Source organism: Echeneis naucrates, chromosome 7 (genome assembly GCF_900963305.1).
Source record: "Echeneis naucrates chromosome 7, fEcheNa1.1, whole genome shotgun sequence".
Lineage (NCBI taxonomy): Eukaryota > Metazoa > Chordata > Actinopteri > Carangiformes > Echeneidae > Echeneis > Echeneis naucrates.
In genome coordinates, this window is record NC_042517.1 from 22,717,007 (window position 1) to 22,743,842 (window position 26,836).

Genomic DNA, 26,836 nt, shown 5'->3' on the forward strand with positions numbered 1-26,836 from the left:
AGCAGATCTAAAAGAGCAGCCTAAACAACAGACAGGGCGCATTGCACTTCTGCACTCTCTAGCTCTGCGTTGCCCTCCAGTTCTCCATAACCCTGGTTCCCCACTTTGTCCAGTTCTTTCGATCACAATGAGGTACATCCATATCTCCTATTCTCTATTTACAGATTGGTGTCTCTGGTTTGAAGAGACTTCTAAGCATCTCCACACCTCTGCACACTTCAGGGGGCTGTTCAAAGGACAGAAAACACAGCCCTTAGAATATGCTCAGGAGAATGTGCAACTGTCTTTTTCCATCAGTGGGAGCACCGGTGGAGAAAATCAATCATAATAATAATAATCATGATAATAATAGTAGTAATGATAATAACCATAATATACAAGCGCTTCCATTTTGTTGTTCCTCTCTTTACAAAAAGAAATAGCAAAAGAAAAAGAAAGAAACATCATAAATAAAAAAAGGTGTAACAGGAACATAGTACCTGTAAAACAAAGTTTCGCATGTGCACATTTGGGCGATCTATACAGTAGTGGTGCAGTCGTACAATTTATAATTTTGATAAATATATTCTTTTACATATTGTGTTTTGCCTTCTGTGAAACCTTCTCATATAACATCATGATGTAACGTGGCTGGACAAATGGACAAAGATGGCTGGAACTGGACAGTCAAATTCACACCACTGTAGATTATCCCCCTGAAGTTAAGTGTGTGTGTGTGTGTGTGTGTGTGTGTGTATGTATGTGCGTGTGTGTGCGTGCGCGTGTATATGTGTGTGCTTGTGTGTCTGTCGTGTGTTTCTGAACACCACAAAGTGTTGGTAGAGCTATGCTAAGAGGTGCTGAAATAGAGTAGGCTATACTTGAACAGAATGTGTGTGAGACAAAGAGAGAGAGACAGCAGATGTGGAGAGATCATAGCACACAGTAGTGACAGTAGCGTAAATGATTTACCAACACATAAAGAGTGACACTAGTGATACCAAATGCATGCTTTAAAACAGACAGACCAATACAATGTCACCACCTGCCAGCTCTGACAGGTCAGGTCAGGGCAGTGGTGATGATGATGATGAGCACTGAAGACCGAGTTCTTTACAGGAAAGGGTGTTCCCTTTTGCACACCCTGCACACATCCTGACACACAACTAGCAGGACAGACTTGTACTCTCACTGTGGTTGTGTGTGTTACTGTCCCTGTTAGACATGTGTCTAACCCTACGACTGAGAACAGACATTGATATGACAGTCTGTTGCATAATGTCTGCCTGCAAATTTCTCTGGTGAAAGGATAACTGAGGTTTGGGACCCACTTTGGGGATGGGAGAGCGGAGAGATGGGAAGGGTCCAGGTTTGCATTGCATTGCAGTCATATTCCGAGGCAACATGAAGTCAGCGGTTCACCCACACCTATGTATGGGATACAAGAGGGTGCTCTCACACCCGATCTGGAATGTGATGCAGTTGTCTGGAATGTAAGTCAAATGGAATGTAGAGGCAGAGCCTGATGATGTGATGATGGGGTGTGATGTCACAAGGACAGCACCCATTGCCACAGATGTAGCTATCCAAGTGTTTCCTGTGATTTTTGTTGTTGTTGGGGTTGTGTTCGTGCAGTGTGCTACATCCTTTTACAGTGGAAAGCTTCAACATAATACAGTATGTCTTGGAGCAGTCATTTTTTAAACATTTTTGGAAACACACTTCATCAACAGATGAGAAGACTGATGCCACACTTTCTCAGCTGGTTAGCTTAGCATAAGACAGGAAACATCTTGCCCTGCCATCAAAAGGTTATGTCTTTTTAATGCCTATACCAAGAACCATCAGCCGGCTTTGATTTCCCTGAGTGTTTTTTTTTTTTTTTTAATCTGCAATATTTTCATTAAATCACTCAGGAACACCTGTTGTTATTAAAGCTTTAGAGAGGAGCCTGAATGAATTAAGATGAATCATATTGTCTTAGGAATATCAATATTTCAAATGGAACACTGGAGAAGTATAGCATATGGGCCCTTTGATGAATGTGACCTGGACCTATATAGATAATTTTAAATAAAAGGATGGATTAACCAATTGAGTATTTGCTCACCAGTTTATTATACAAAGACAAGTCTCCTCTCGACTGTAGTGACAGTTTGTTTCAGGTGTGACAGTCCCTTTCTCCTGCAGGACTATTACAGCAATCACACTTGTAATTTAATTTGTAGGTCTGTAATATCTGCTGAGAGCCTAAAGATATTATGTGTCCTTTGTCGGTAGTTTCGACAAACAAGTTCTGATGTGATAATCGGTGAGGTTTACAGCTAGATAGCTGTTTCCCACTTATCCCTGTCTTTTGGCTCAGCTAAGCTAATCTTCTATCAGTTCCCATTCAGTTTACACACAAGACAGTGGTGCCAATCTTTTCATCTGAAAATAAATAAATAAATGAATAAATAAATAAATAAATAAATAAATAAATGAATAAATAAATACATAAATAACTCACATTTTCCAAAATGTCGTGCTGTCTCTTTAGGGTATTCCAGTGAACATATTGTATATCATGATGATGGGAAACACACAGTACAGGACGCACACACACATAACACATAGGCTCTCATGCTCATACCTGGTAGAGCTGATGGGCTCTGGGCCTAAAGCTAAAACTGAACACTGACATTTAGACAAGGGCCTGATCACTTGAGGGGTTGGTTTTTTTTTGTTTGCTTGTTTTTTTATTTTGTCTGTAAAAATGATAGATAACATGAAACAATCTCTTAGTCCACCATACTCATGCAGAGTGCACTGGTACACAATGAAGATGACCCAACGGCACATGAGCAGGAACAGGTTTTGAAGTGAGTGCACATTAAGTCTTAAAGGGCCATCGCATGTGCATTGTGTGTTTGATGGCATTTAAAGGGTCAATGCTTCAAGGGCATTCAGCTTTTTCTCCTAAAAAAGCTGCCACGCACACCAAATGATGAAAAACCAGATGGGACAAGATGATACAAAGTTAGCTTAGGACACAACATAACAGAAAGAGAGACAATGGCACCCGTGGGCATGGCCCCAGATGATGTCCACAGATGTAACCAATACTTACTCATCATATCATCAACATGACAGGAGGTCTGAAATTCAGTGCTGTTTGTCTTGTATGCAACAAAACAATGTGAGACTGAACATACTATGTGGTCTCTGATCAGAGCAGAATAGTACTATACATAACATGTCATGCGGAACAATGGTTAGCCAGTGGAGGTTTAGGCAGGTTGGGCTGGAGAAAAAACTGCAGTGAACATGAAGAGTTCCATGTTGTCGCTTCCCAAATATTCAAATGATATAGTCACACATATATACTGTATATATACAAATATATATGTATGTATTACCCCCCTTTAAGTTGTTTTAGCAGCCATTCTATTTTCTATGCCATATGTTTTTGTAAAAAAAAAAAAAAAAATTGTAAAAGGGACAAGATAATGCACATACAGACATTGAAAGAGAGAGAGAGAGGAATGAACAAAAAGAACATACGTGCATTTTTTCTGAAAAAAAAAAAAAAAAAGAAAGCCCAATGTAAAAATTTTAGATCTGGCGAAATAAATTACTAAACAAACATAGAAGAAAATGAATGAGCACCATTATGCAGAGAAATTAACACGAGAGGATGCCGATGACTGAAGTCTAGTTAAAGCCTTTCACTTACATTGCAAGCAAAGTAGTTTTTAAAGGCTGTAGATTGTAGCCAGGTAAAGCCAATGGTGCCTTGGCAGATGGGTGGGAAGGTGGGTTTGTGATGATGACAACACTAATGATGAACACCGATAGAAACAGAGTGAGACAGCCTCCGTAGCCACATGGCCTTATTCTGCTGAAGCTTTGACGGATGTTTTGTCTTGTTTTTGTTTCTTGTTTTTGGGATGTCTGTCCCCCTCTCCCTCCTCTAACCCAGTGCTGCTCAATACAGCACAGCGAGAGCAGGCCTGTGTGTACGTATGACAAATGTGTGTGAGGTCAGGTGAGGTGGGCGGATGCTCGAAGGGAGGGTGATGGACTGCATGGTAGGTTCGAGGGCACAGAGGGGCAGGCAGATTGTAGTGTCAGGGGGTCGGACTAAGAGGGCCGGAGCAGGGGCGAAGGGAGGGAAAATCTGGGCTGTTCTCGGGGAGTTGTGAGTTAGTCTCCAGCCACTGTCCACTCCCTCCTGTACCTCCCTTCTCCCGCACTCCTTCCTGTCAGCTTGTTGTAAGGGAGATAAGACGAAAATGTCGTAGGTGTCCTCAGCCCTCTCTTCTGCGCTCCTTTGCTCCCCCCACCCAAGACTCCATTACCCTTCTCCTCCGCCCAGACCCATATTCAGCTCAGTTATAAGGAGGTCTCCATGCAGTACAGATGGGCCAGATGAGGGGTGGGTTTCAATGGTCTGTCCCTGCCATGATGGGTGTGGTGCTGTTGGTGGTGGTGATGGGGATTCCAGCTGCTAGGAGCAACTGCATTTGGGCTGTTATTGTTTCCATGGGTAACCATTGAACTGATGCTGCTGCTGCTGCTGCTGCTGCTATTGTTGTTGTTGTTTCGGTTGCACGGGGTCACTGGGAGGCTATACTGGCGATAAGGGCGGGTGGGGCGGGTGCGGGCTGGGGGCTGGGGCTGGGTGGGTGGTGGTGGTGGCTTTCGGAGGGCCGGGTGCAGGTGCTGGTATCTGCTGAGCTCTGATTCATCATCCACATCAGTGTCGTCAATCAGAGGAATGTTATGGATGAGGTCGTTGATGAGGAACTCTGGGTGGGCCATGAAGTTGTGGATGGAGTTGCGGGATTCTGGTTTCTCTCGGCCCTCGTATAGCGAACTACGGAATGCTTTCACCACTCGCATCTGCCAACAGGAAAGAAAAAAAAGCAAGAGAGGAAGAAAGAGAGAGAGAGAGAAGGAGAGAGACAGAGGGGACATGGAGAAGAAACAGCAAAAGTCAGAGATAAGGAAGGGGAAAAAAGAGAAAAGGGAAACCCAGAGACGGACTTGTGTCCTTCAGCAGACAAACAGAGTGACAGACAGACAGACACTCAGGGCCAGGTGGTCACTCAGGGATTAATATGTCTAGATTGAAACAATTTGGTTTAATTTAGCAGAAAAACAAAAAAGGAGTAGGAGACAGCAAGCTTGTCCAAATGCCAAAATTTGTCACCCAGCAACCCAGGTCCATCATTTAAAAGTTATATCTAATTTATTTTATATGTTTAGAAATCAATTTGTCTTTGTTGTGCCTATGTTGTGGACTATTTCTTGGCTCTTGGGTGATTGAGTGGCCCTCAGTCCACACCTATTCAACATCAGATCTCAGGGACCTGGGTATGAAGTCTGTAAATTTTCTAGCATCCATACTAATTCACACCATGAGGTTTGTGGAGGTGAAAGACATTTTCTCTCTACATTACATTAACAACTGAGTGCAATACCTTTTGAAGAGAGAAAATGTTTTAATGTCATCTCTGCTTCTGTATGAGAGACCATTTGTCACTCTACATCAAAGTGTGGCAATTCAGATCTGCTATTAAGCGTGATTATAGTGACTTTTCAAACTTTGCAAGCCTGGGTGCACAAATATTAAGACTAATTCAGTTTCAGTCCACCTGACCCTGTCTGTGTTTAACAGATGAAAATGAAATAAAAAAACAAAACAAAACCAAAAACAATTATTGTTTTAAAATGGGTTGGCTAATGATGTTTTGGTCAGTTCTCATACACCAGTCAGACTTCAAACAACGACAACATTCAATAGCCACTACCACAAAGACCACAGAAGCTTCATGTCATACACACATGGAATGTGTGTGTGTGTGTGTGTGTGTGTGTGTACAATGTAGAGTATCTGTAGGGAAACAGCCACACCTCAGCACACTGGTTCACATGCATGCACACAGATGAGGATTGTTATTAGGCACAAATGGAGAAAAAGCAAGACTGGCAAGTGTTAGTTTAATGTACGATAAAATATAAAATAAGAACTTGAACTTGAAAAAAAAAAAAAAATAAGAACAAGAACCTATAGCAGTGACCACACACACGCTTGGCACACCAGCAAACACACACAAGCAGGCAGCAGCAATGTAACTGGGTTGTTTATATGTCGTGCAGCGTGGAGGTGGATGTCTGCATGCATATGACTGTTGTCAATTATGAGTGCTGTTTGTTAAATAGACCTGCTTCATACACAAAAACACATTGACAACGAGACAGTGAATCAGTCAGCATTTCCATACACACTCGCACATTCTCTCTCACACACACACAAACACACGTGCGCATGTGCAGAATGTGCAGAATGTACTGAAGCCATGCAACAGTGTGAGACAGATGAGACCAGATTGATTGTTATGATGCTGATGCTGATGATGAAGTTGCTGCAGGATATAAAAAACAAGTCTTGCTAAACAAAAAGATGACATCACAAAAATCAGCAGGTCAGAACAGCATGTGATTGGTTGGATAGCTAGAAACAGAAGGTGATTGGTTGAAAGGCCAGAGCGAAGCTCAGGCATCAGCCCTGTCACACAGAGAAACAGCCAGGTCATGCTGATTCACATACACACACGTCAGAGTGAGGTCTATGAGTGTACTTCAAGGCGCATTATGCAGTGTGTGGTGTATGGTGTATACGTGCGTAAAAACATTCCTTTCTCATTGCAATTGGTCCATGCACCCCTCCATCCTACAAGCCCAAACAGTGGAAAAGAAGCAGCATGAGCTCAAAAGAAACAAGAGACAGTTCAATGCGAATATACTGACAGGCACAGGCAGGCAGAGCCCTACATAGAGACAGTTTGGCCCCATGAGATCAACAGAGAGAAAGCTTTGTGTTGACAGCAACACTGTCTGAAGTCCAAACTGTGGTTATGAGAGGTGGATGGTCAGGCAGCTAAATGGAGAACTGTGCTGCAGGCGGCCAAACTAAGAGGAGTCTCTATATATGACTCTGGCATATATGATAGATAGACAGACAGACATACAGTCAGACGGTCAAGCAGTAGGTTCAGTGCTTATCTGTTTTTCCAAAGAGCCTGTCATATAGCAGAAAAAAAATCTCATGCAGACTGAGAAGGTTTCAAGATGTTACTTTCTCACTTCATCAGCGCTTTGGTTTGTTTTCATTTTATCTCCATGGAAAGAGTAAACTTTCGAGTATATAACGCCCACAATGTGACCAGAGAGGCCAGAAGGTCAGGGCCCTGCTGTATAACTGTTATCTCTCACCCACACTTTTCTCTCTCTCTCTCACCCTGCTGGCTCTTTCAGCAGTGCTTGATGGAAAAACAATAACGGTTAAAAGTATAAGGAGGAAAAGAAGACGTTGGAAGGTAGAGAGGGTGCTGTGTGCAAAACAAAACTGATGAAAAGTAACTGCAACATAAATACAGGGAGAAGCTTCGAGGAAGATGGCTGGATAATGGCTTCCGTTTCTCATCATGTGTCCAGACCCACTCTTTAATATGTGATGACTGAAGTATGCGCATACCTCCTCATGACTTCCACTCACTGAACTTCTCTGAGAATATGAGAGAATTTTGGTGAATACTTGAGGAAGTGAAGAGGATTTGGTCTAAATGTCCTAATTCATTTTGGTAAACTTTTCTCAACATGTCCTTCGAATTGTTGGTGGATGAAAGTTGCCCAGTTTGAGCTGAAAACAAACAAACTGGATCCATAGATCAGGCCTAAAGATCCAGAGGGATCACTCAAGCCCAGCATGGCTTGGATGAAGGAAACCATGAAGCTGAGTCGTCTAATTATGAGTTTAATAATACATTTATTTTCTCTCTCTCTCATTTTCTATGGCTTATCCATCAGGGTATAACTCCAGTTTAAATTTAGCTATTTCTATCAGATATCCCTGTCCTCTTCTTTCACCAAGAGATGATAGATTTGCTGTAAAGGTGTAAAAGCCAGGGAGTCAGTGCAACAACTCACACATTGCGCATATGAGGGCTGGCTCCACTTAGAAGGAATGAGCCTGAAGAGGTCATTTTGTTTTCACACACTATCATTTGTAGTAGGTAATTGTTGGGTAATGCATCATACATAACTCATTTTCTGCTATTGTCAGCAAATATTATATAAAAACCAAAATGAACAACATCTTTCAGCTTCCTCAACAGAAGAACATTGTACAGCTCTTGGAAACTGATTTCAGTCAAAACTTTGGTGCACTAGTGAGCAGCAGTGTGTGTTTTAATGCTATTGAAGGAACGCATCTCCCAGTTCACCACTCTGGGCCAAGTGAAATATCTCAACCAATATCTACCAGCAATGCATGCACCAGTAAATGTTGTGTGTCTTTGTGTGTCTTCTTAGCGAAATGTGGTGGTGGACACACCGACTGGGGAGACACAACAGGGATGGTTATAATGATTAAAACAGACTAGTGGGCACATTTTTGTCAGTGAAATCTCCAGAAATACTGAGTACTCATGGGCCATATTGTTGCATTGTGGCTGGTGTAATTCCCTGGTTTAATAGTATAGTGGATGGTTCTGACATATAGTACAGGCATTCATCTGTAATGGTGGAAAATTATATACATACAGTACAGCCCAAACTTTCCTATTCATTTGAATGGGAAGGTGTGTCCAAACTTTTGGCCTGTACTGTATATTGGATTTTGCATTCTTGTCTGTACTTTGTTAGTCCTCTATGTAAATTGTGAGTATTGCCTGCCCCAGTGCTGATGAGAGTACAGATTTTGTTCTTTTATTTCAACTACAAATAAAAGGAGATTGACTTCATTCAAGAGTAGTGGTTAGCGCTGTCGTCCCACAATAAGAAGGTCGCGGGTTCGGTTCATGGCTTGGGTCCTTTCTGTGCGGAATGTGCATGTTCTCCCTGTGTGTGCATGGGTTTCCTCCAGGTGCTCCAGTTTCCTCCCACCGTCCAAAAACATGTATGTATAGGTTAACTGACGACGTTAAATTGACCGTAGGTGCGAATGCGAATGTGAGTGGCTGTTTGTCTCTGTTTGTCCTTGTGTGTTGGCCCTGCAATGGACTCGCCCGATGTTAGCTGGAACTGGCTCCAGCAGCCCCGCGACCCGGATCCGGATAAAGCAGATGAAGATGAGTGAGTGAGTGAGTGACTTCATTCATAAATGGCACTGATGCTATATTTCATTGGCTTTGCTAGTCTTTAGGCAGCCTGGTTCAGTCTTGAGCTGCTCTTTAGCTCTCACCAAGGGTTAGTGAGCAGTCCCTCTGGATATAGTTTCTTCACTTTATTACATCAGGTTCATCAGTTGTTGATGCTTCAAGTATTGTTTTTTCTGGTAAAATAAATGAATAAATGAATACACTACTATGATAAGGCAGTGCTTTGACTTTGGTCTTTGGACTTTCCACTGGGTGGAATCCTGCTTGCTAAGACGGAGGGCATTACATATCATAAACATCAGCATGTTAGCATTTTCACTAAGAGTATGGTAGGATTGTAAGTACGTTAGCTCGCTGACATAAGTATTCAGTGAGAAGGACTGTCGCGTTCGTTTCAAAGAATTGCTAACAAAGCCATAAAACTCTAGCCTTACGAGCAGTTTTTGGACATCAGTGGGGAAAAGTCAGTGTTGGTCTTGGTCTCTTGTTTCTGTCTTTGTTTATTTACAGTTATAGAACTACAGAATACCAGTAAGGCCTGCCACATCAGCTTCACTGAGTAGTGGCTGGAAACTTGAAATTATGTGAATTCTGCTACCATTTGTGTAAACTTTTGAAAGTTATACGAAATAGGAAGAGAAAGAAATCTTTTTGACCATAGAATCCATACCTAGAACAGCAAATGATTGAGGAAAGCAAACCCCAGTCACATTAAAAAGCAACCTTCACATTCCCTCGTTCTCAAAATTGTTGTATTACATTGTTAATCAGAAAAAGTTTCTATCAGGCAGCCAATCAAATACTTAAATAACAGGTAACATCTAGTGTCTATGCAGAGAATAAGCGAAAACAGCAAAATGTCAGCAGCACCAGCTTGGGCCTGTCTGTGTCTAAACCTAGAGGTGATGGAGCAAGATGAGGAGGAAGGCAGCATGAAATGGAAGAAGGGAAAGATGAACTGGAGGAAGCAAGGAAGGTGAGGTAAAGCAACTGAGAAGACAGATGAAGACAATTAAATGAAGAAACAAGCACAACTGCACGCATGCAATCACAAGCACACATACAAGCACAGAGTAACACACTCACACAGAGTAAACACAAAGAAGTCTGACAACAGCTCTCAGATATGTCAGCAAATGCACAAACTTGCAAACAGGCACACGCAGAACTGACACAGTAAAATCAAGAGAAAACATGAGGGGTGGAAACTACTCTGGTAAGAAGATGGGAGGATGGTAAAAAGGGATGAGGTAAAGGATAAATCAAGATATAAAAGGAGAGAAAATAAAAAAAAATGAAGAGAAACTCACTGAAGACACCTTATCAGTATGCTACACAAAGGCCTGTATTTAGATCTGGAAAAATCTAAATACCTCTACAAAAGAATAACTCTACTTATGATGAACAATTAGAACACATCTCCCAGAATATCTCTGCAAACATGGAACCTGTAATATCTCATAGAATATAGAAGAAAGAGGAGAAAACTGAGATGGAGAGAGGGAGAGAGAGAGAGAGAGAGAGAGAGAGAGAGAGAGAGAGAGAGAGGGATAAACAGTCTGAAATCAGGAATTTCGGAGACATCAGGGGGACGGGCCAAAAACTTGTGACGTCAGACCCTGAAATACTGTTACAAAAATAACCAGATGACAACAGTTGCAACACGGAAAACAGAAAAAGGAGAGAAAAAACAAGAGCAGTAGAAGAAGAGGAAACTTCAAAAAATAAAAAAATAAATTAATTTAAAAAAAATGAAGTCTTGTAATCAGCAGCGTATTATGGGGCTTTTATACTCGAAGGTTTACAGTTTAGAGAATTGCAGAAGCCATATGAAAGCCATTTGATAAGAAGAATGAATTCTATGTCAGTAAAATCTTATCCCAGCATAACAGTATCAATGAATCATTAAAGCAATAGTTTCTGTTGGTTATAGAAATGATAAATGATTCCACTCCTTTAGAGTAGAGATGCTTACAACTGGGTCCACCTCAGTAACCACGCTTGACCTCATTCCCAGACAGGAAATAACACATGGTGCAGGAGATGCTGCCTTTAGCTCTCTGAACTTTGAGATGTGTCCTCAACTCATCAGAAACTAATAAATTTCACTGCTTAAATTTATTCTTTTAAACTCCAGTCACAATTTTTCTGATGTTTGATTTTCTGATTATGATGTTTCTGCATTTCTGCCAAGAAACCTCAGACAGAGAGAGGATTGCAAATCACCTCCTGCACTCACCAACACTCAACAACATAACAGATTCTGGCCTAGGAACGGGACTGGGTTTAGACCAGGCCAGATCAGACCAGAACTACACAGCCGTACAGGACTGGGTGCTGTTTGAAAAGGGGAGAATAAGAGAAAAGAAGAGAGGAAACATTGCACACACACGAGCAGCGAGCGAGCCGGAGGATACACAACCATAGAGAGTAAAAATACTGCAGTCCACGTGCCGTGCAGCAGAGTGTGTGTTATATCATGAATGGCTGTGTGTGTGCGTGTATGTGTGTGAGAGAGAGAAAGAGTGAGAGAGATAGAAAGAAAGGTTGACTGCAAGTGTCTATCCAGGTATATGTATATGTGCATGTGTGTACATGCGTTCGGTGGACTCACTCCCAGGGGCTGGGCTGGTATTGGCTGTTGCAGTGGAGAGAGCTACATGAGAGGGGGTAGAGATAGTGTTTACGTCGTGGAGCTGACTTAGCACGGAGGAGCGCCGTCTCACTGCTCCCTGAAACGAACCGCTTCGCTTGAACGTGCTCACTACCTCCATCTGCAGGACAGAGACAAAACAGCAGCACTCAGTGAGAGCAGGAGGCTGAGTGCATGTTCGTGTGTGTGCCTGTCCTTCTCTTTCATACATTCCCTGTTAAGCGATGACAGAAAAAGCCCTTTGATTATTTTAATTTATGTAACTTAATGTGTCTATGAGGCTGTATACGCTTGCATGTGTGCGCTCTGAATGAAAAAATGACCCCTTTAGCAATGGCACCTAAGTAGAGTCAGGATTGGTTCTCCATCAGTGCTAGAGATAGATAGATAGATAGATAGATACTTTATTTATCCCAGACTGGGAAATTGCAATGTAACAGCAGCATTACACACAGGGAATAAAATATCTAAAAAAAATATATGCAATAGGAATAAAAAATATATACAGTAAAGTAACGTGCACATTGACTGTGAGTAATGACCATCATGTACTACAGATGTCATTAACAGATTCATGCTCACACTAATGCTGTTTTGCACTCTTACTGTCTGCTAACACAATGGTCAGTTTAGGTAATCAAGCAAGTTGACTACCTGCTATTTTGCAACAGCCCATAACACAATGCGTCAACACTCTCACACCCAGAATTGCCACCGCACCAATAAATGCTGACACACAGTGGCAGCATTAATCCTCTTTCATGATGCATTTAAAATACTAAGTCAGAGGATCCAGAGCAGAAAATGTTGCTGTGTTGGAGAGAAAAGTGAGGTTGTTATGTTTTGGCACAAGTCATAAGAACAGTACAGACATGATGAGAGAGACTTTTGAAGAGCAAGAACATTTCAGATTGCAGGGTTTCAACTTTCCTGTGTTCTTGTGACAGTAATATTCCCAATTATGTTTAAATATGTGTGGTTGGGGTGGGGGGGGGGGTTCATTGTTAAAAACGAACGTTATGGTTTTGTTTTTTCCCAAGGTCAAGTCCAACAGTACCTGGGTCTGGATGCGGTTGAGGCCTCTGAACCAGAGGATCTGTCCACGGCGCAGCTCTCTCTCAGCACAGTCGATCTCCTCCTCATCTTCTGCCAGCTCCTCTCCTTCTTCCTCCCCCGGCTCCAGGCCCAGCCCCGCTTCCTTCAAACATGGGAGCCGCTCTGTCGGTACTGTAGCGATCACCTGGAACCCAGATTTGTTAAACGCTTGGCCATTTGAAAGAAGTGGCTTCTGTGGTGTTGTGCAGTCCAGCTCAGAGATTTTTCATCCATCAAACAAATGATTTCAACTGTCACAGTGAGCAGAGGACAGAGCCGAGCCAAAGAGTGAGTGTGAAAACTAATTCCTTAGCCTCACCTCAGCGGAGACTCTAGGTAAACCAGGCCTGCCAGCCTGCATTTGCTCTGTGTGGTTTGACTCAGCAGGCTTAAGAGCTGCTTACCTGTCCCCAGAGCAACTCTCCAACTCCCACGAAAAGACACCAGAGCCACTGCTCCACGTTGAGAGGAGCGCAGCTGAAGGGTTTCCCTCCCCATTGTACGATCACAATCTATGGCAGATACACAGAGACAATATGCATAAGCATTTATACTGCATTTACTAACCATGTTCTGCCAAAGTCTCTGTCTCTCCCAGTCCCTCTCCTCTCTCTCCCTGTCCTCATCCTGCAGGTGGTGACTCATCTCCATCCCATGTTCCTGCAACACCTGCTGGTCCCATATAGCATGAATTCTGTATTACAGCTCAACTCCATGAACTTCATGCAACATGTTCCTGCCTACACCCCCCCCCCCCCCTCCAATGCCTGTCTCTCTCTCTCTCTCTCTCTCTCTCTCTCTCTCTCCCACTCTCAACCCAACCGGTCGAGGCAGATGGCCGCCCTCCCTGAGCCTGGTTCTGCTCGAGGTTTCTGCCTCTTAAAGGAAGTTTTTCCTTGCCACTGTTGCCAAGTGCTTGCTCATCGGGGGATCTGTTGGGTCTCTTTAAATAAATTTATAAAGAGTTTGGTCTAGACCTGCTCTATATGTAAAGTGCCTTGATGTAACTTTGTTATGATTTGGTGCTATACAAATAAATCTGATTTGATTTGATTTGATTTGATATCATTACGGTGTGAGGGATGGAACCAGCATAGTCAGAACTCCCTCTGCTGCACCAGCCATCAACTGTGGTTCATCTGGACTTCAAGCTCAAAAGGTGACATTATTACTGTGGTACCTTCTGTGCATGTGCAGAAACACATGCTGGCATTTATCACTTGAGTATTCCATTTACTTATTTATTTATAATGTATACCTAATCCACAATAATTATGAAGATCAATTTAATTTCAAATTGACTTTACCATCAGGTCATTTATCTCTGTGAATGCAGTATATTCTAGGAACACTACAGCATCACATTACCTTTCTTGGGTCAGTCTTTTCAAAGAAATAATTGAAGAAATAATAATTAATAATTAATAAATTAATCAAAATTCAAAGTTTGGAGTCATTTTTCTCTCTTTTTTAGAATTAGAGACAATGAACACATACAAATGTTACTAATATTTAAGATTTTGTTCCAGCTGCCAGATTCATAGGTTGGAAATGCACTTATTAGTTCTCTGGCTGATGCTTAGATGCAAGGTTTGACTTTAAACTCGAGTGAAACAAGGGCATTGCAGTTACCATATCAGTAAGATCTTAATTTATTACATCAGTAAAGTTGAAACAGGAGACTTCACAAAAGGAATTCACAATGAGTGACATCACTGATACTTGCTCCACTCAAGTATCACTTAAGTGTTACTACTATGCACTCCGTTTTAACTGAGCACAAAGCTATGACGACTGACATGATGCAGTTCTGATATGTCCTCTCTGACTGCATGAGGGAAGGTATGTAGTTTAGACTTGATTAGTCTCTATAAGTCGCAGTTACACCTTAAGGGTAAACTCTACCAATAATACACAGTCAAGAGTTTCCAAACAATGAGGGTCACCAGGTGATGTCATTTGAGTCATTGTTATTGATCAGTAGACAATGAGTCGAAAGTGAAAGATCAGAACTGGAGCTGTTCATCTGTACTTGAGGCTCCAGGCTATATTAGCTGCTAACAGCATAACGCAGTGGCCATTCTAAATTGTGGGTTATTCATTCATTCATTCATCTTCTATCACATATCCATTTCTGATTCACAGTGGGGGCTGGACCGAATCCCAGCTCACATTGGGCGAGGGCAGTGTACACCCTGAATAGGTTGCCAGTCCACTGGAGGGCCAACATATCGAGACAGACAGAGACAAACAAAAAACCACTTACACTTAAACCTACGGGCAATTTAGAGTCACCAATCAACCTAAGCATGCACATCTTTGGGGTGTGGGAGGAAATTGGAGCACCTTGAGGAAACCGACGGAAACACGGGGTGAACATGCAAATCACATACAGAAAGGCCCCAGGCCTGGGAATCGAACCCACGAACGACATGCTGTGAGGAAGAACTTAGATATTTTTGAATCTTGATATATTAAAGAATTAGACCTTGATTCAAATTGCTTTCAGCTTCTTTATATAACAGAGTCCTAAAAAAAAACAAAACAAAAAAAAACAAAAACAAAAACAAAAACAACAACATCAATAAAGCTCGGGATTGGGCTTATTCTGGCTTAATCTGTCCATTAGGGAATACAGTAAAGCATGTGCCATACAGTGGTTTTATTGGAAAGGTTTAAAGTGAATCAATGCAGGGAACGTATAGCCTTGGACATATTAGTCAGAACAATCTTTGCCCTCCAGTTTAAAACATGCTTCAAGAACTAGTATGTATTAGTAATCGTCTGAATGCGATGCATTCAGTTTTGCAGTTTATTTTCCATCTTTAAATTTAGGCCATAGTTACAACATGGTCATGCAGGTTTACTTGCTTCAGTGGATGTAATTTTAATAACAGACCATAAGGTCATTTGCACCAGGATGAAGTGACAATATCATCGTAACACTGAGCTGCATAGTCATAAATCTCAGTGGAACTATCATATACAAACCCAGTAACAACATCTATCTGCAGGGAGGAGGTGTCTCTTTCTCCAGGTATACCACAGGGTATCACTGTCAGCAAGTTGGACTAACAGTCCAGCTCTTGTGAAGTTAGTAAGTTTGGACATGGATCACTGATAGGAATAGGCTTTGGAATTGAAAGGCATTGGCATTGTATGCAAAATGCTAAAGCCCAATACATAGAAGAAAAGTGTCTCAAAATATTCTCTAGCCATTAAAAATGATTGAAGGTGAAACCTCACCTGCACAGCAAACGTCCCCAGAACGATGGAACAGAAAATGGGGTTGGCGAATATGCCATCAAAGACATTCCTCTCTCCATGGATTTTACGGGCGTTGATCTCATTGAACAGTTGCATGAGGACAAAGGTGTTGAAGATGATGGTGTAGTGCTCAGAGGGGGGGGAGTGGAGTGGAGCATTTCGGCCACTGTCAATGTTAAACATGCGTTCACCTGGAGGGTAAGGAGAGGAGGTGAGAGATTTGTTCATCAGGTGTGTTCGATCTGCTACAGGACAAACAAACTTCTTTCCATTGTAGCGTCTAAAATGGCTGATGTGTTTATATGTGTTTTAAGCAATGCATTTTCCCACTTTAAATTTTTTTGTATTAAAAACTTCACCCAGCTGTCTGTGTGTGTGCCTGTGTGCATGTGCATCTGAGTGTATGTGTGTGTGTCTGTTGTGTGCGCACACCAATGAACAGCAGAGTAAAGATGATGACTAGCTGATATACTCCATGTCCCAGGATGTTCTTCATCATGGTCAGTGAAATGAGTGGGTTGTTCCGGCCGTAGGGTTTCCGTAGCAACAAGGCCTCAGTGGGGGGTTCGGTGGCCAGGGCCAAAGAAGCAAAAGTGTCCATGATCAGATTCACCCACAGCATCTGCACTGCCTTCAGAGGAGAGTCCTGCAGGGAGATTTTCAGTTAGAGCCCTGTCACAAAACGTCAGATGAATCTGATTCCCATGACCCCGACAGTGGTGAAAAGGATGTGCCAGCTCCTCTTCACAAAACGTAACATTGGCAGCATTATCTGCTTTTTTGAGTCCAGTTAATCTTTACATTTATAAGCCATGTAATTAAAAGAATGTATGTTCAATTTGTCAAACTTCTTTCTGTTCTACGAGGCCATGATCTGTTATAATGGTTGTTAGGATACATAGAACAATATGGGGACTTGCTTGTGAGCACATAATGCCAGGAAGATATGGTTAGGTTTAGGTAAGGGCTAGCGTTACACAAGAGCTATAATAGTGTTAATATTAGATCTTATTTTGATGTAATGGTCAGTGTTGGTAGACTTCATAATCTATTAAGTGCTGTAAACACTGACAGATGTAGAGTTGGATAGTAACACCAACATTCATGTGTATAAAATACAACACATTGCATCCTAGGATTGTAAACAAAAAGTGTGAAGACTTTTCTTTTTTTCCCACAACATGTAACATTTTTAAGACACTAGATAGTCATTACATGGCACAGATTTTCAAAATGAATCATACATTTAGTTATATCTGGTGCGTATTTCTCCTTTTTCCAGTTATCAATAGCACTGCTCAGATTTATCTTTTTTGTTTTCACTAATATTTTTTGAACACTCCACCGGTTTAATTATTTTATATGACCTTTAAAGCTTTACTGAGCCAAACACTGTTGTCATATATTACCCATCCTTAATTTATTAAATGCAATACTTAATCTAAAATACACTTTCTTTTAAAGTACATCAAAGAATATTGGCAAGAGCACAGTTTAAGTTCCAGCAATCTTTGCAACACCAAAAACCTGAAATTGGAATATAAGTTATTGTATATGACAGTAAAACATGGTAACTGTAATAGTAATTGTGTCATTACTGAATACTGATAACACTATGTTAAGCAGAGCTGCAATCAAGTGCACCCTCCCCTATTTTATCTTATTACTTATAGTGTCTTAGTTAAAAGATTCACTTTGTCGCTGAAACTAAAATCTTAGAAGTTTCTGGGATCTGCCACAGCTTGCTGGAGGACACAGTGATGTCAGGACTCAAAGATATGCAACAGATATAGATTTATCAGGGAGGCTCAGGTATAAACATGTGTTGAACAAATTCTCTGAGAGAAGGAATAATTAGGACAAGTGAAATACACATGTGTCAGCATGCATGTTTATTAATAGGTCTGTCTACCTGAGTGATGCAGGCCCCAGTGAAGGCCACTATGACAGCCACTACATTCACCGTGAGCTGGAACTGCAGGAACTTGGAAATACTATCGTAGACGTTTCGTCCCCACATCACTGCCTTGACAATACTGCTGAAGTTGTCATCTGTCAAGATGATGTCAGATGCCTCTTTAGCCACGTCTGTCCCTGCGATACCCTGAGACAGGGATTGAGATGGAGTCAGGAGGAGACAGAGGACTCATGACATGATTCATGCGATCAGTCAAGCGTTCACTGACATGAGCTTGCAATAATGTTGTCCTGCCCCCATGTTGAATCATTTGAATAAACTGTGGGACACTATTACAAAACACACTAGTTTAAAATGTTTTAATTTCAAATGACTTATTTCTCCTATAACATGGTTATTTTAAAGGTTTTATATAGTCTAAAGGGGATATAAAAGACAGAAGATGAAAAGCTACATTGAGATGTTTTTAGTTTTAAAACTATAAAACATATCTTCCTATGCTCATCAACATTTCATATTAAATACAGGAAAATTATAGAATATGGGTGCATTACATTATAATGAAATACATTTTATATTTTTTAAATGCTGGAATAAGAGAGCATCTTTTGTAAAAAAAAAAAATAAAAATCCAGTAATATACTCTTATGGAATTACTACAAAACATAAATGATTAGCTGGAGAAGACTTTTAACACCACATAAATATAACTGGTAAGCATTATGCAAGCCTACCATAGCAAAACCGACATCGGCCTTCTTCAAAGCTGGCCCGTCATTAGTTCCATCTCCTGTTACTGCAACAACCTGCCTCTGCTCTATGATGTTGCTGTCAATAATTCCTACTCACAAATAGAAACGAAAAATCAGTGTGTCTGTGTATGTGAACAAATGTATTTGGGTGTGTTTAAGTTATTCTCACCAAGACTCACCTTTAACAAGTGTGTGCTTGTCTGTTGGTGAAGATCGAGCCAATACACGGAGTTTGGGCCAGATTTTGTCAATGCGTTCCTGCTCAATCTGTCAGAACGAAGAATGTGATAATAATTTAAAACAGAATAATCGTTCCCTCGTTTCACAAGAAATATTGTGTTGATTCAGTGTGTTCTGGCATATCTGGCAACATTGTGAAACTTCTTGCGCTTTTCCTACCCTATCAGCTTCCTATCAGTTTGACCAAACTGCACTCCAACACAATGGTAATTTACACACGACATTTAAATTTAAAATTAAATTCAAATTCAATTCATACCACAGAACCACAGCACCAATCAGAAGCTCATCCATCACATTAAACATTCAGCAAAATTTAAATGATAAAGTTAAATGGGTAAGACAAAAGCAGTGAGCACTAACTGTATATGTGTCTTCTTTCAGCTTTTCCATATTTGGGGTCGCCACAGCAAGTCAGCTTGACTTGCATGATTAGATTTGGCTACAGTTTTACGCCAGATGCCCTTCCTGACATAACCATTCTCATTATCCAGCTCTGGACTAGCACAAGAAATCCACTGGTTTGTGGGTGCCTTGTGGCTGGGGTTTGGTTCCTTGTTGGGAAATCAAACCGCAGTCTTTTGCGTGGCAGGCGGAGATACTGTCCATTATACTAAGGAGGAAAAGCAGTAAGCACAAACTAGGTAGGATGAAAACAGTGTCAGACTAACTGGTGAGCAGAAATTAATATGCCTGAACAAAAGGATACAAGAGATCTAGATCATCATTCCTGGAGGACTAAGATGAAATATTCTGGACTATTTGATCATTATCAAAACACTTAACTGTGGTAAACAGCGTGGCGGAAGGTAACTCAGATTACTGAATTGACGTTTAAGGTTTTTCTACTTTTGTACCACTTTATACTTCAACAGAAAAACGCAAGGAATCATTCCTTGTTTTACTCTACCAGCATGCTAACTATACTTATTCAGTAGTCATCTGTCATTAGAGATTTAGACTTTAATAAAATTTAAAGTATGTACTCCTAAATTTCACCTATAGGATGAATAAAGCAAAAATAAAGTATGCCTCACTATTCATTTGAGAAAAAGGTTAGTCACAGTGTAGAATTTTTATCCATACAAAAACAGCACTTATTGTGTTGTATTATCATATCAATGTAAACTTACAAAATCATACACATGTTACTGATGCATTAATACCTTAAGCAAACTCAAATTATGAACGGAGCTGTAAATTCAACCTGTTTGATGCAAAAAACAAACCAAAAAGTTTGTTCAGCAAAAATGCCAACATTATTTCTACTTTTCAAAATTATTATTAGTAATATTTTTTCCTTAAAAACTTTACATCTGCCTTCTGGAAATTTTGATATTTCATAGATTCATCAATAAACACTCTATCATAATAAAATCTAATTAATCATCAAGTGTCTCTGAATGTGATCTCAGAGCTATCAGAGCCACAGTTAGGTTTAGATCCATGAACCCATACAATTTAGGCCCAAATGATATATATATATATATATATATATATATATATAGTTAATTATATGAACTTTAAAGGGTTGTACCTTTTAAATACATGTTTTTCAGTTTTGAAAAGTTCTTCTGGTAAAACATTTATAAAAAACGAACCATTGTAAAAGATATAATATCTTGCATTGCACTTACACGTGCAATGTAACATGCCATATGTCTGAGAAATGTTTGTAGACTGCAATGTCTCTTAACTTCACAATAGCTGTGTGCTTCTCTGCTTACATCACAAAATAATGAGTAAGGAGAGCCAGCGCTCATGGATCGGTATAAACACAAGATATTTTAGAAATAAAAGAAATAAAATCATGTGTTATTGGACGTTTACCTTTCACTTAAACCACTTGAGACAACAGCTCACCTCTCCTTTCTCATTCCTGATTCGTCGATTGAAGTCTTTGCCCTCTAGACAGATGAAGTCATCCCCAGGGTGGATGATGCCACATTTAGCAGCGATGGCCCTGGCTGTGTTAATGTTGTCACCAGTCACCATTCGCACTGTGATGCCTGCACGCTGACACTTACGGATGGCCTCAGGCACCTTAGAGAGACAAGGAGGTCAGTTCAGTTACTAATTAAATAGAGATTACATATCATTTATAGTACCAGCTGGAACTAGATCCACACAATGAAAAACACTCTACAGTGCCTACCTCAGGTCGCACAGGGTCCTCTATCCCGACCACAGTAATGCAGGTCAACTCTGTCACTATTTCTGCCTCATTGTCCCAGTCCGGCTCTGGATTAGATGGCAGGTCTCGGTAGGCAATGCAGATGGTTCTTAACCCCTCACATGCCATTGGCTCAATTACCTATGAATCAATAACCATCACAGCTCTGGCATCTTCACAAAATTTCACCAAATTTACCCACCTTTGTGGGCCATTTACATTATTTGATGCATAAACTGGATTGAACCAGCTTTGTACATTTTCATGTCTAATGACTCTTTTAGAACCTCTGACACAGCTGTTGGTAGAAGGCCCGTAGAAGAAGGAAGACAATGTGATGTGAAGAGGAGGAGACATGAAACTGCCACAATAAAAAAACATAGCAATGGAGCTGGAATAAAGTTGTATTAGAAAAAGTTATTGCTCTCAAGATGCCAACTTTGTTCATGAAGACCCAGGTTTAGGTCAATCAATCAAAATAGTAAAACAATGTTTGGTGAACCTGTGCAGGCTGGCCTGTTGAGGGGATACGTGTTGTACTGCTTAATATTTTAATTACAATGAAAGTGATCTAACAAAGCAGTTCTGTACTGTTGGTAAGGCTGATGGTATTCAGCAGGTTGGTTTTTCATCTACGATGTGTGAAAAATATTTGCCTGATGGATTTTTAAGACAGAGTTAAGCAGACTCAGTCAGTGAAGCAGTGGTCTTTAAGAATTTCATTCACATCATAAAATCCCACAGGATTAATACAGTATCTATCTAAAACACAGCCACCAATGCAGAACCAAGCTGTACAGAAAGTCTTTATGACAATGCTCCCAGTAAATGTGTGACAGCTTCGGGTGGTAATAACTTAATTTAGTGTACCAGCTTGAAGGTAAGCTTGTATTCTTCTCATTTTTGAGGCAGACAGCGGATTTTCTCAGGCATGATTGCAATCATCAATCCATAAAGTCTCAATGAACACTTCTAACATGAGACATGAGGAACTGACTAACACTTGGGCCCAGATAAGAAAGCACAACGAAGGGAAACCCATCAACTGTAACCTGAAATGGTGCAGCTGTTACAATGACGCTATCAAAATGACATTTAAATATATTTATTTTTTATATATATAATTATGAGCTTTATTGCTGACCACACATTAGAAGATTGATACCTAAATCATGCCATCTCACTCTGACCAAGAATTAATGTATTATGTATCGTGCCTTAAGTGATTCTTGAGGGAATTCATTAATTCATTCGTCTTATAACACTTATCCATTTCTGAGGCCCAAGGGGTGCTTGAGCCAATCACAGCTCACACTGAGTGAGGGCGGGGTACACCCTGGACAGGTTGCCAGTCCATCGCAGGGCCAACACACAGAGACAGACAGAGACCAACAGCCACTCACACTCAGACCTATGGACAATTTAGAGTCACTAGTTAACCTAAACATACATATCTTTGGATGGCGGGAGGAAACCAGAGTTCCAGAGGAAACCCACTCAAGCACAGGGAGAACATGCAAACACTGCACAGAAAGGCCCCAGGCCGGGAACCAAACCCATGGCCTTCTTATTGTGGGGCAACAGCGCTAACTACGATGCTGCTGTGTTGAGGGCTTTTCTGTCTTTATTTGACCTTGAACACAGAGAGAGAGAAATGGGGGATGACATGTAAAAGAAGAACCTGCCTGAGGGGAAGCTATAATGCTGCCCTGGTCAGCATCTTAAACCATTCACTTCCACCGCCATCTTAAACCTACTGGGCTGATCCTACAATATAAATATTGGAAAAAATGCTCAGAAGCTTAAATTTATGAAGTCTCACCTGTTTGACTATCTCATCTCTGTCACGTGGTCGGAAACTACGGGATTCTCCATTGGCATCCAAGATATAGGAACACCTGAGGAGAGATAATGGACAGAAAATAGTGACACGGATTTGATCTTTTTTGCATCTAATTGGTCGCATGATCCAATGCCATCAGATCCGCTTATTCCTCTGTCCACCTTCCTCATCTTCCCTGTCACTCACTTCTTTAGCATGATTTCAGAGGCTCCTTTGCTGTAGAGGCGGAAGGAACCATCAGGCAGCTTGATCACTGTACTCATTGATTTGCGCACAGAGTTAAATGTGTACACCTGAGAGAGAGACAGAGAGAGAGAGGAAGAGAGATGTATGAGTCTGAGGGGTAAATTTAGGGGCAGGTAGACACATCCCTGACTATAAACACAGGTTTGAATGTACGTTGTAACTTAAGGTTTACACCTGCATCTATCATAAGAATGCAGGATCATTGTGGAGCATTTGCAATCAGTGACTTTCTCATCATTAGAAAAGTGGTTGCATCTGAAACCCAACAAAGGCAGAGAATGAGTTAAATAAGACTTGTTTTTAAGAGAAGTTATTTTACATTCCTCCTACATTGTTTGTGGGTTCAGCAGAGACTTGCTGTTCCTGAGCTCATCCGCTACCGCGTATACCGTGCATAATTTTGCTACAACTGCAGGTAGCTGCATATGAGGCGGTCCCACAAGGCATCCTGAACCAAGAGCTGACAGTGTACAGCGGTCCAATGTTCAACATTAACTTTGACTATAACTTATGTTCGAGGTACAAATGAAAGTGTATAGAGATGGTGCAGCCATATAAGTACAAATGCACTGTGATAAGGTTCTTTGTTAAGGCTGCAGTAGGTAACTTATGCAATAAATACACCTAACTTGTCAAAGTGATCGTGATACACTGCTCCTTACCTTGTACAGTCTCTCCTCTGGGATCTGATCTCTGACAGGGGTATAGTCCTGCTGTAGATCTAAAACAAATCCCAGCAGGCCACACTCTGTCTTGTTGCCCACCTGTTTGGCTAGACCCCCCTCCACATCAGGTGGCTAGAGGAGAGTATGATTAAAGTGAGTTGAGGCCGTAGATTAAAGGGAGGAAATAGAAAAGGACAAAAGGATTTGAATGGATGACACAAGAGGAAACAAAAAACATAAATTAAACACTGAGAATGACTCTTAGCAAAAGAATAGCATCTCTGTTGGTACATAACTCACTAAGATCTTAGAGGTGTAGGCACTGTTGATGGAAATTGCATTGACTAACAGGTCCAATGTCCGTGGGCTGACCTGCCCAGGGTCCGGGATGACTCTGTGGTGCACATCACCTGGGCAACAGAAATGTAACTTTAATATCTATGAAAAATAATCCCTTACATTCATTACATGCTACATGCTAGCTCCACTTCCTGCTGTTTGCTCCATGGTTTTATGTTATATTACGTAATTTTTGCGTTAATTACGTTATAAAATCCTAAAAATTTAGGATGAAAAATGTAGGATCCACTGTTTTCAAGTTTGACCAAATATGTTTCATGCTAATGCCTTCATAATTTTTTCATTCTTGGAGTCACCTACCAATAATCTATGTGTGAGGTATTGAGGAAACACTGGTAAGCAATAAATAATAGATTTCAATTCCAATCTCCCCCTTTTAACCTGCATGCACATGCCTCAACAAAAACATGTATGCTGTAGGCTAATAATAGTAATGTTTTCATGCATAACCACACTTGTAAAACTTTTTTGTTCAAGCTTATGGCATATATGTTCATATATAGATAGTGTTGGTATATCTGACAGCAAGCAAATCAATATGTCTCTGTTTTCTCAGTTACTATCACCCACATTTGGCAGAGCTTATTTATATTCTACTCTCACACTAAATTATGATGATGATGACAATGATTTTAATGTTTAAAGATATTGTGCTTTTCACTCACCTATGTAAGTCTGCACAACAGTCATGCGGTTGGTGGTGAGGGTACCTGTCTTGTCAGAGCATATAGCTGTGGCATTGCCCATGGTCTCACATGCATCCAGGTGGCGTACAAGGTTGTTGTCCTTCATCATTTTCTACAAATGACATAGTTGATGGAGAGCAGAGGTATGAAAAGGGTGGGGTGAGAGCAAATGATGATGGACAGAAATGTCAGTAGTAGGCCAAAGGCAGAGAAAAACAGATTGATGGATGGAAAGAAGAGGGAAAGACAGGAGAGAGAGAGGCTAACATAGTGTGGGCTGACTCTGTACAATGCATATATGATGAAAAAATATTTGTAGCTGTGCTTCCATTATAGTTCTGCACAAAATAAAAGCAATATTACAAAAAAAGTGTTTCCATTTGTGGAAACCTTCTAAATCTCGATAACTCATGTTTACTCTTTTCAACACATGCACTTGGACTGGGTCAGAACTTGTGTGTAGAGACTTTCTTTTTTGTTGCCTTCACCACGGCAGATATGATCATTTTAAACAGATGATGAAGGCAGCATGGCAGTGGCCCCATATTAGGGATTACTGGGAAAGTACTGTTCAAAATGAGTTCACACAATTTCAGAATGACCTGCAAAATGTTCAAAGAATTGTTTGGCCGTTGAACCACTTGTGACACCAGATGGGGTCATGTCCTCTGCAGTAAGTGAGTGGCTATTGCTCTGCACTAACTGGCTACCTGTTAAGAGTAAATGCCATTTCCATTACTAGTGTATGAAATATTGCAATATCAATAACAATAACACCTCATGAGAGCATAAACATTTTATAGTGTTACTTCAGAGGTTTTTTGAAATTATTATTATCAGTTTTTATCAGTTTTTTATTTCGGCATTTAGATTTTGCACATTTGTCTGGGTTATGGAAATAAACCTAGTAATATATTGATTCATAATATTGATTAGTCACTGTTTCTATTGGAAAACTTTGATGAAATCAGCTTCTAATTCTGATGAGGAAGCTGAATGTTATCTTTTTAAAAACTGACTGAGAGAAGGTTTTAGCTCTAGTCTCATTAGATCTTTGATACAGTTGATCATACAATAACTGGACAGACTGGACATCTGACCTGGGACTCCAGCATAGAGGTTCAAATCATATTTTCAGGAAAGTCACTACTTTAGTAATAATAAATGTGAGCAGACTAAAATGATACATGGAGTTCCACAAGGCGGAGTCCTTGAACCTCATCTATGTAACATTTAAATGCTTCCATTCGGCACATTGCATGAAAAATTGACACATTTGACGATGCACACAACTAAATCAACTAATCAACTAAATGTAGACCAACGTACAGTGCAACTGAGAGTTAGTACTCATCTTGACTCTGCCTCAAAAGACAACAAAAACAGCAACAACAAAAAAACTGTGGTAGGTTTGTGCCAGTCCCAAGCCTGGATAAATGGGAAGTGTTGCAGCAGGAAGGGCATCTGAAATAAAAACTGTGGCCAAATCAACCCAAGTCACAGAGCTGATTGTTGTGGACCTCCAAAAAGGGCAAAAGCCAAAAGAGAGAGAAGAAAAGAAAAACTTTGTGATTTTGAATAATGTTGATGTACGAAACATGGGCTACACAGGAACTTGGCCTGGCTTGCATTACATTTACTAGACCCTGAAAGATGGATTAAATTTGTGATGCCTGATGGAACTGAAGCCTGATTTAGCCAATGGGATTATCCACATATGTGATCATTACTGGGTTACTTCTAAAAACACAAGCAGACTAAAACACTAAATACAAGAGCATAGATTTAGGTTCATAAATGGGGGCACACAATG

At 40.7% G+C, this 26,836-nt stretch overlaps 1 protein-coding gene across 1 annotated transcript in view; it reads right to left on the reverse strand.

The window, feature by feature from the left end:
• Positions 1-4,353: 4,353 nt before the first annotated feature.
• atp2b3b (ATPase plasma membrane Ca2+ transporting 3b) overlaps positions 4,354-26,836 on the reverse strand; it is a 34,802-nt gene continuing 12,319 nt past the window's right edge. Inside the window, exons 11-25 of the mRNA XM_029507390.1 lie at positions 25,003-25,135; positions 24,278-24,387; positions 23,975-24,109; positions 23,253-23,359; positions 23,046-23,121; positions 21,206-21,364; positions 20,914-21,093; positions 18,990-19,077; positions 18,793-18,899; positions 18,053-18,244; positions 16,573-16,786; positions 16,120-16,331; positions 13,278-13,385; positions 12,836-13,018; positions 4,354-4,863 (exon numbers count right to left, since the gene is read on the reverse strand). Coding sequence (XP_029363250.1) covers positions 4,354-4,863; positions 12,836-13,018; positions 13,278-13,385; positions 16,120-16,331; positions 16,573-16,786; positions 18,053-18,244; positions 18,793-18,899; positions 18,990-19,077; positions 20,914-21,093; positions 21,206-21,364; positions 23,046-23,121; positions 23,253-23,359; positions 23,975-24,109; positions 24,278-24,387; positions 25,003-25,135 — 2,514 coding nt within the window. The remainder of the gene's footprint in view (positions 4,864-12,835; positions 13,019-13,277; positions 13,386-16,119; positions 16,332-16,572; positions 16,787-18,052; positions 18,245-18,792; positions 18,900-18,989; positions 19,078-20,913; positions 21,094-21,205; positions 21,365-23,045; positions 23,122-23,252; positions 23,360-23,974; positions 24,110-24,277; positions 24,388-25,002; positions 25,136-26,836) is intronic.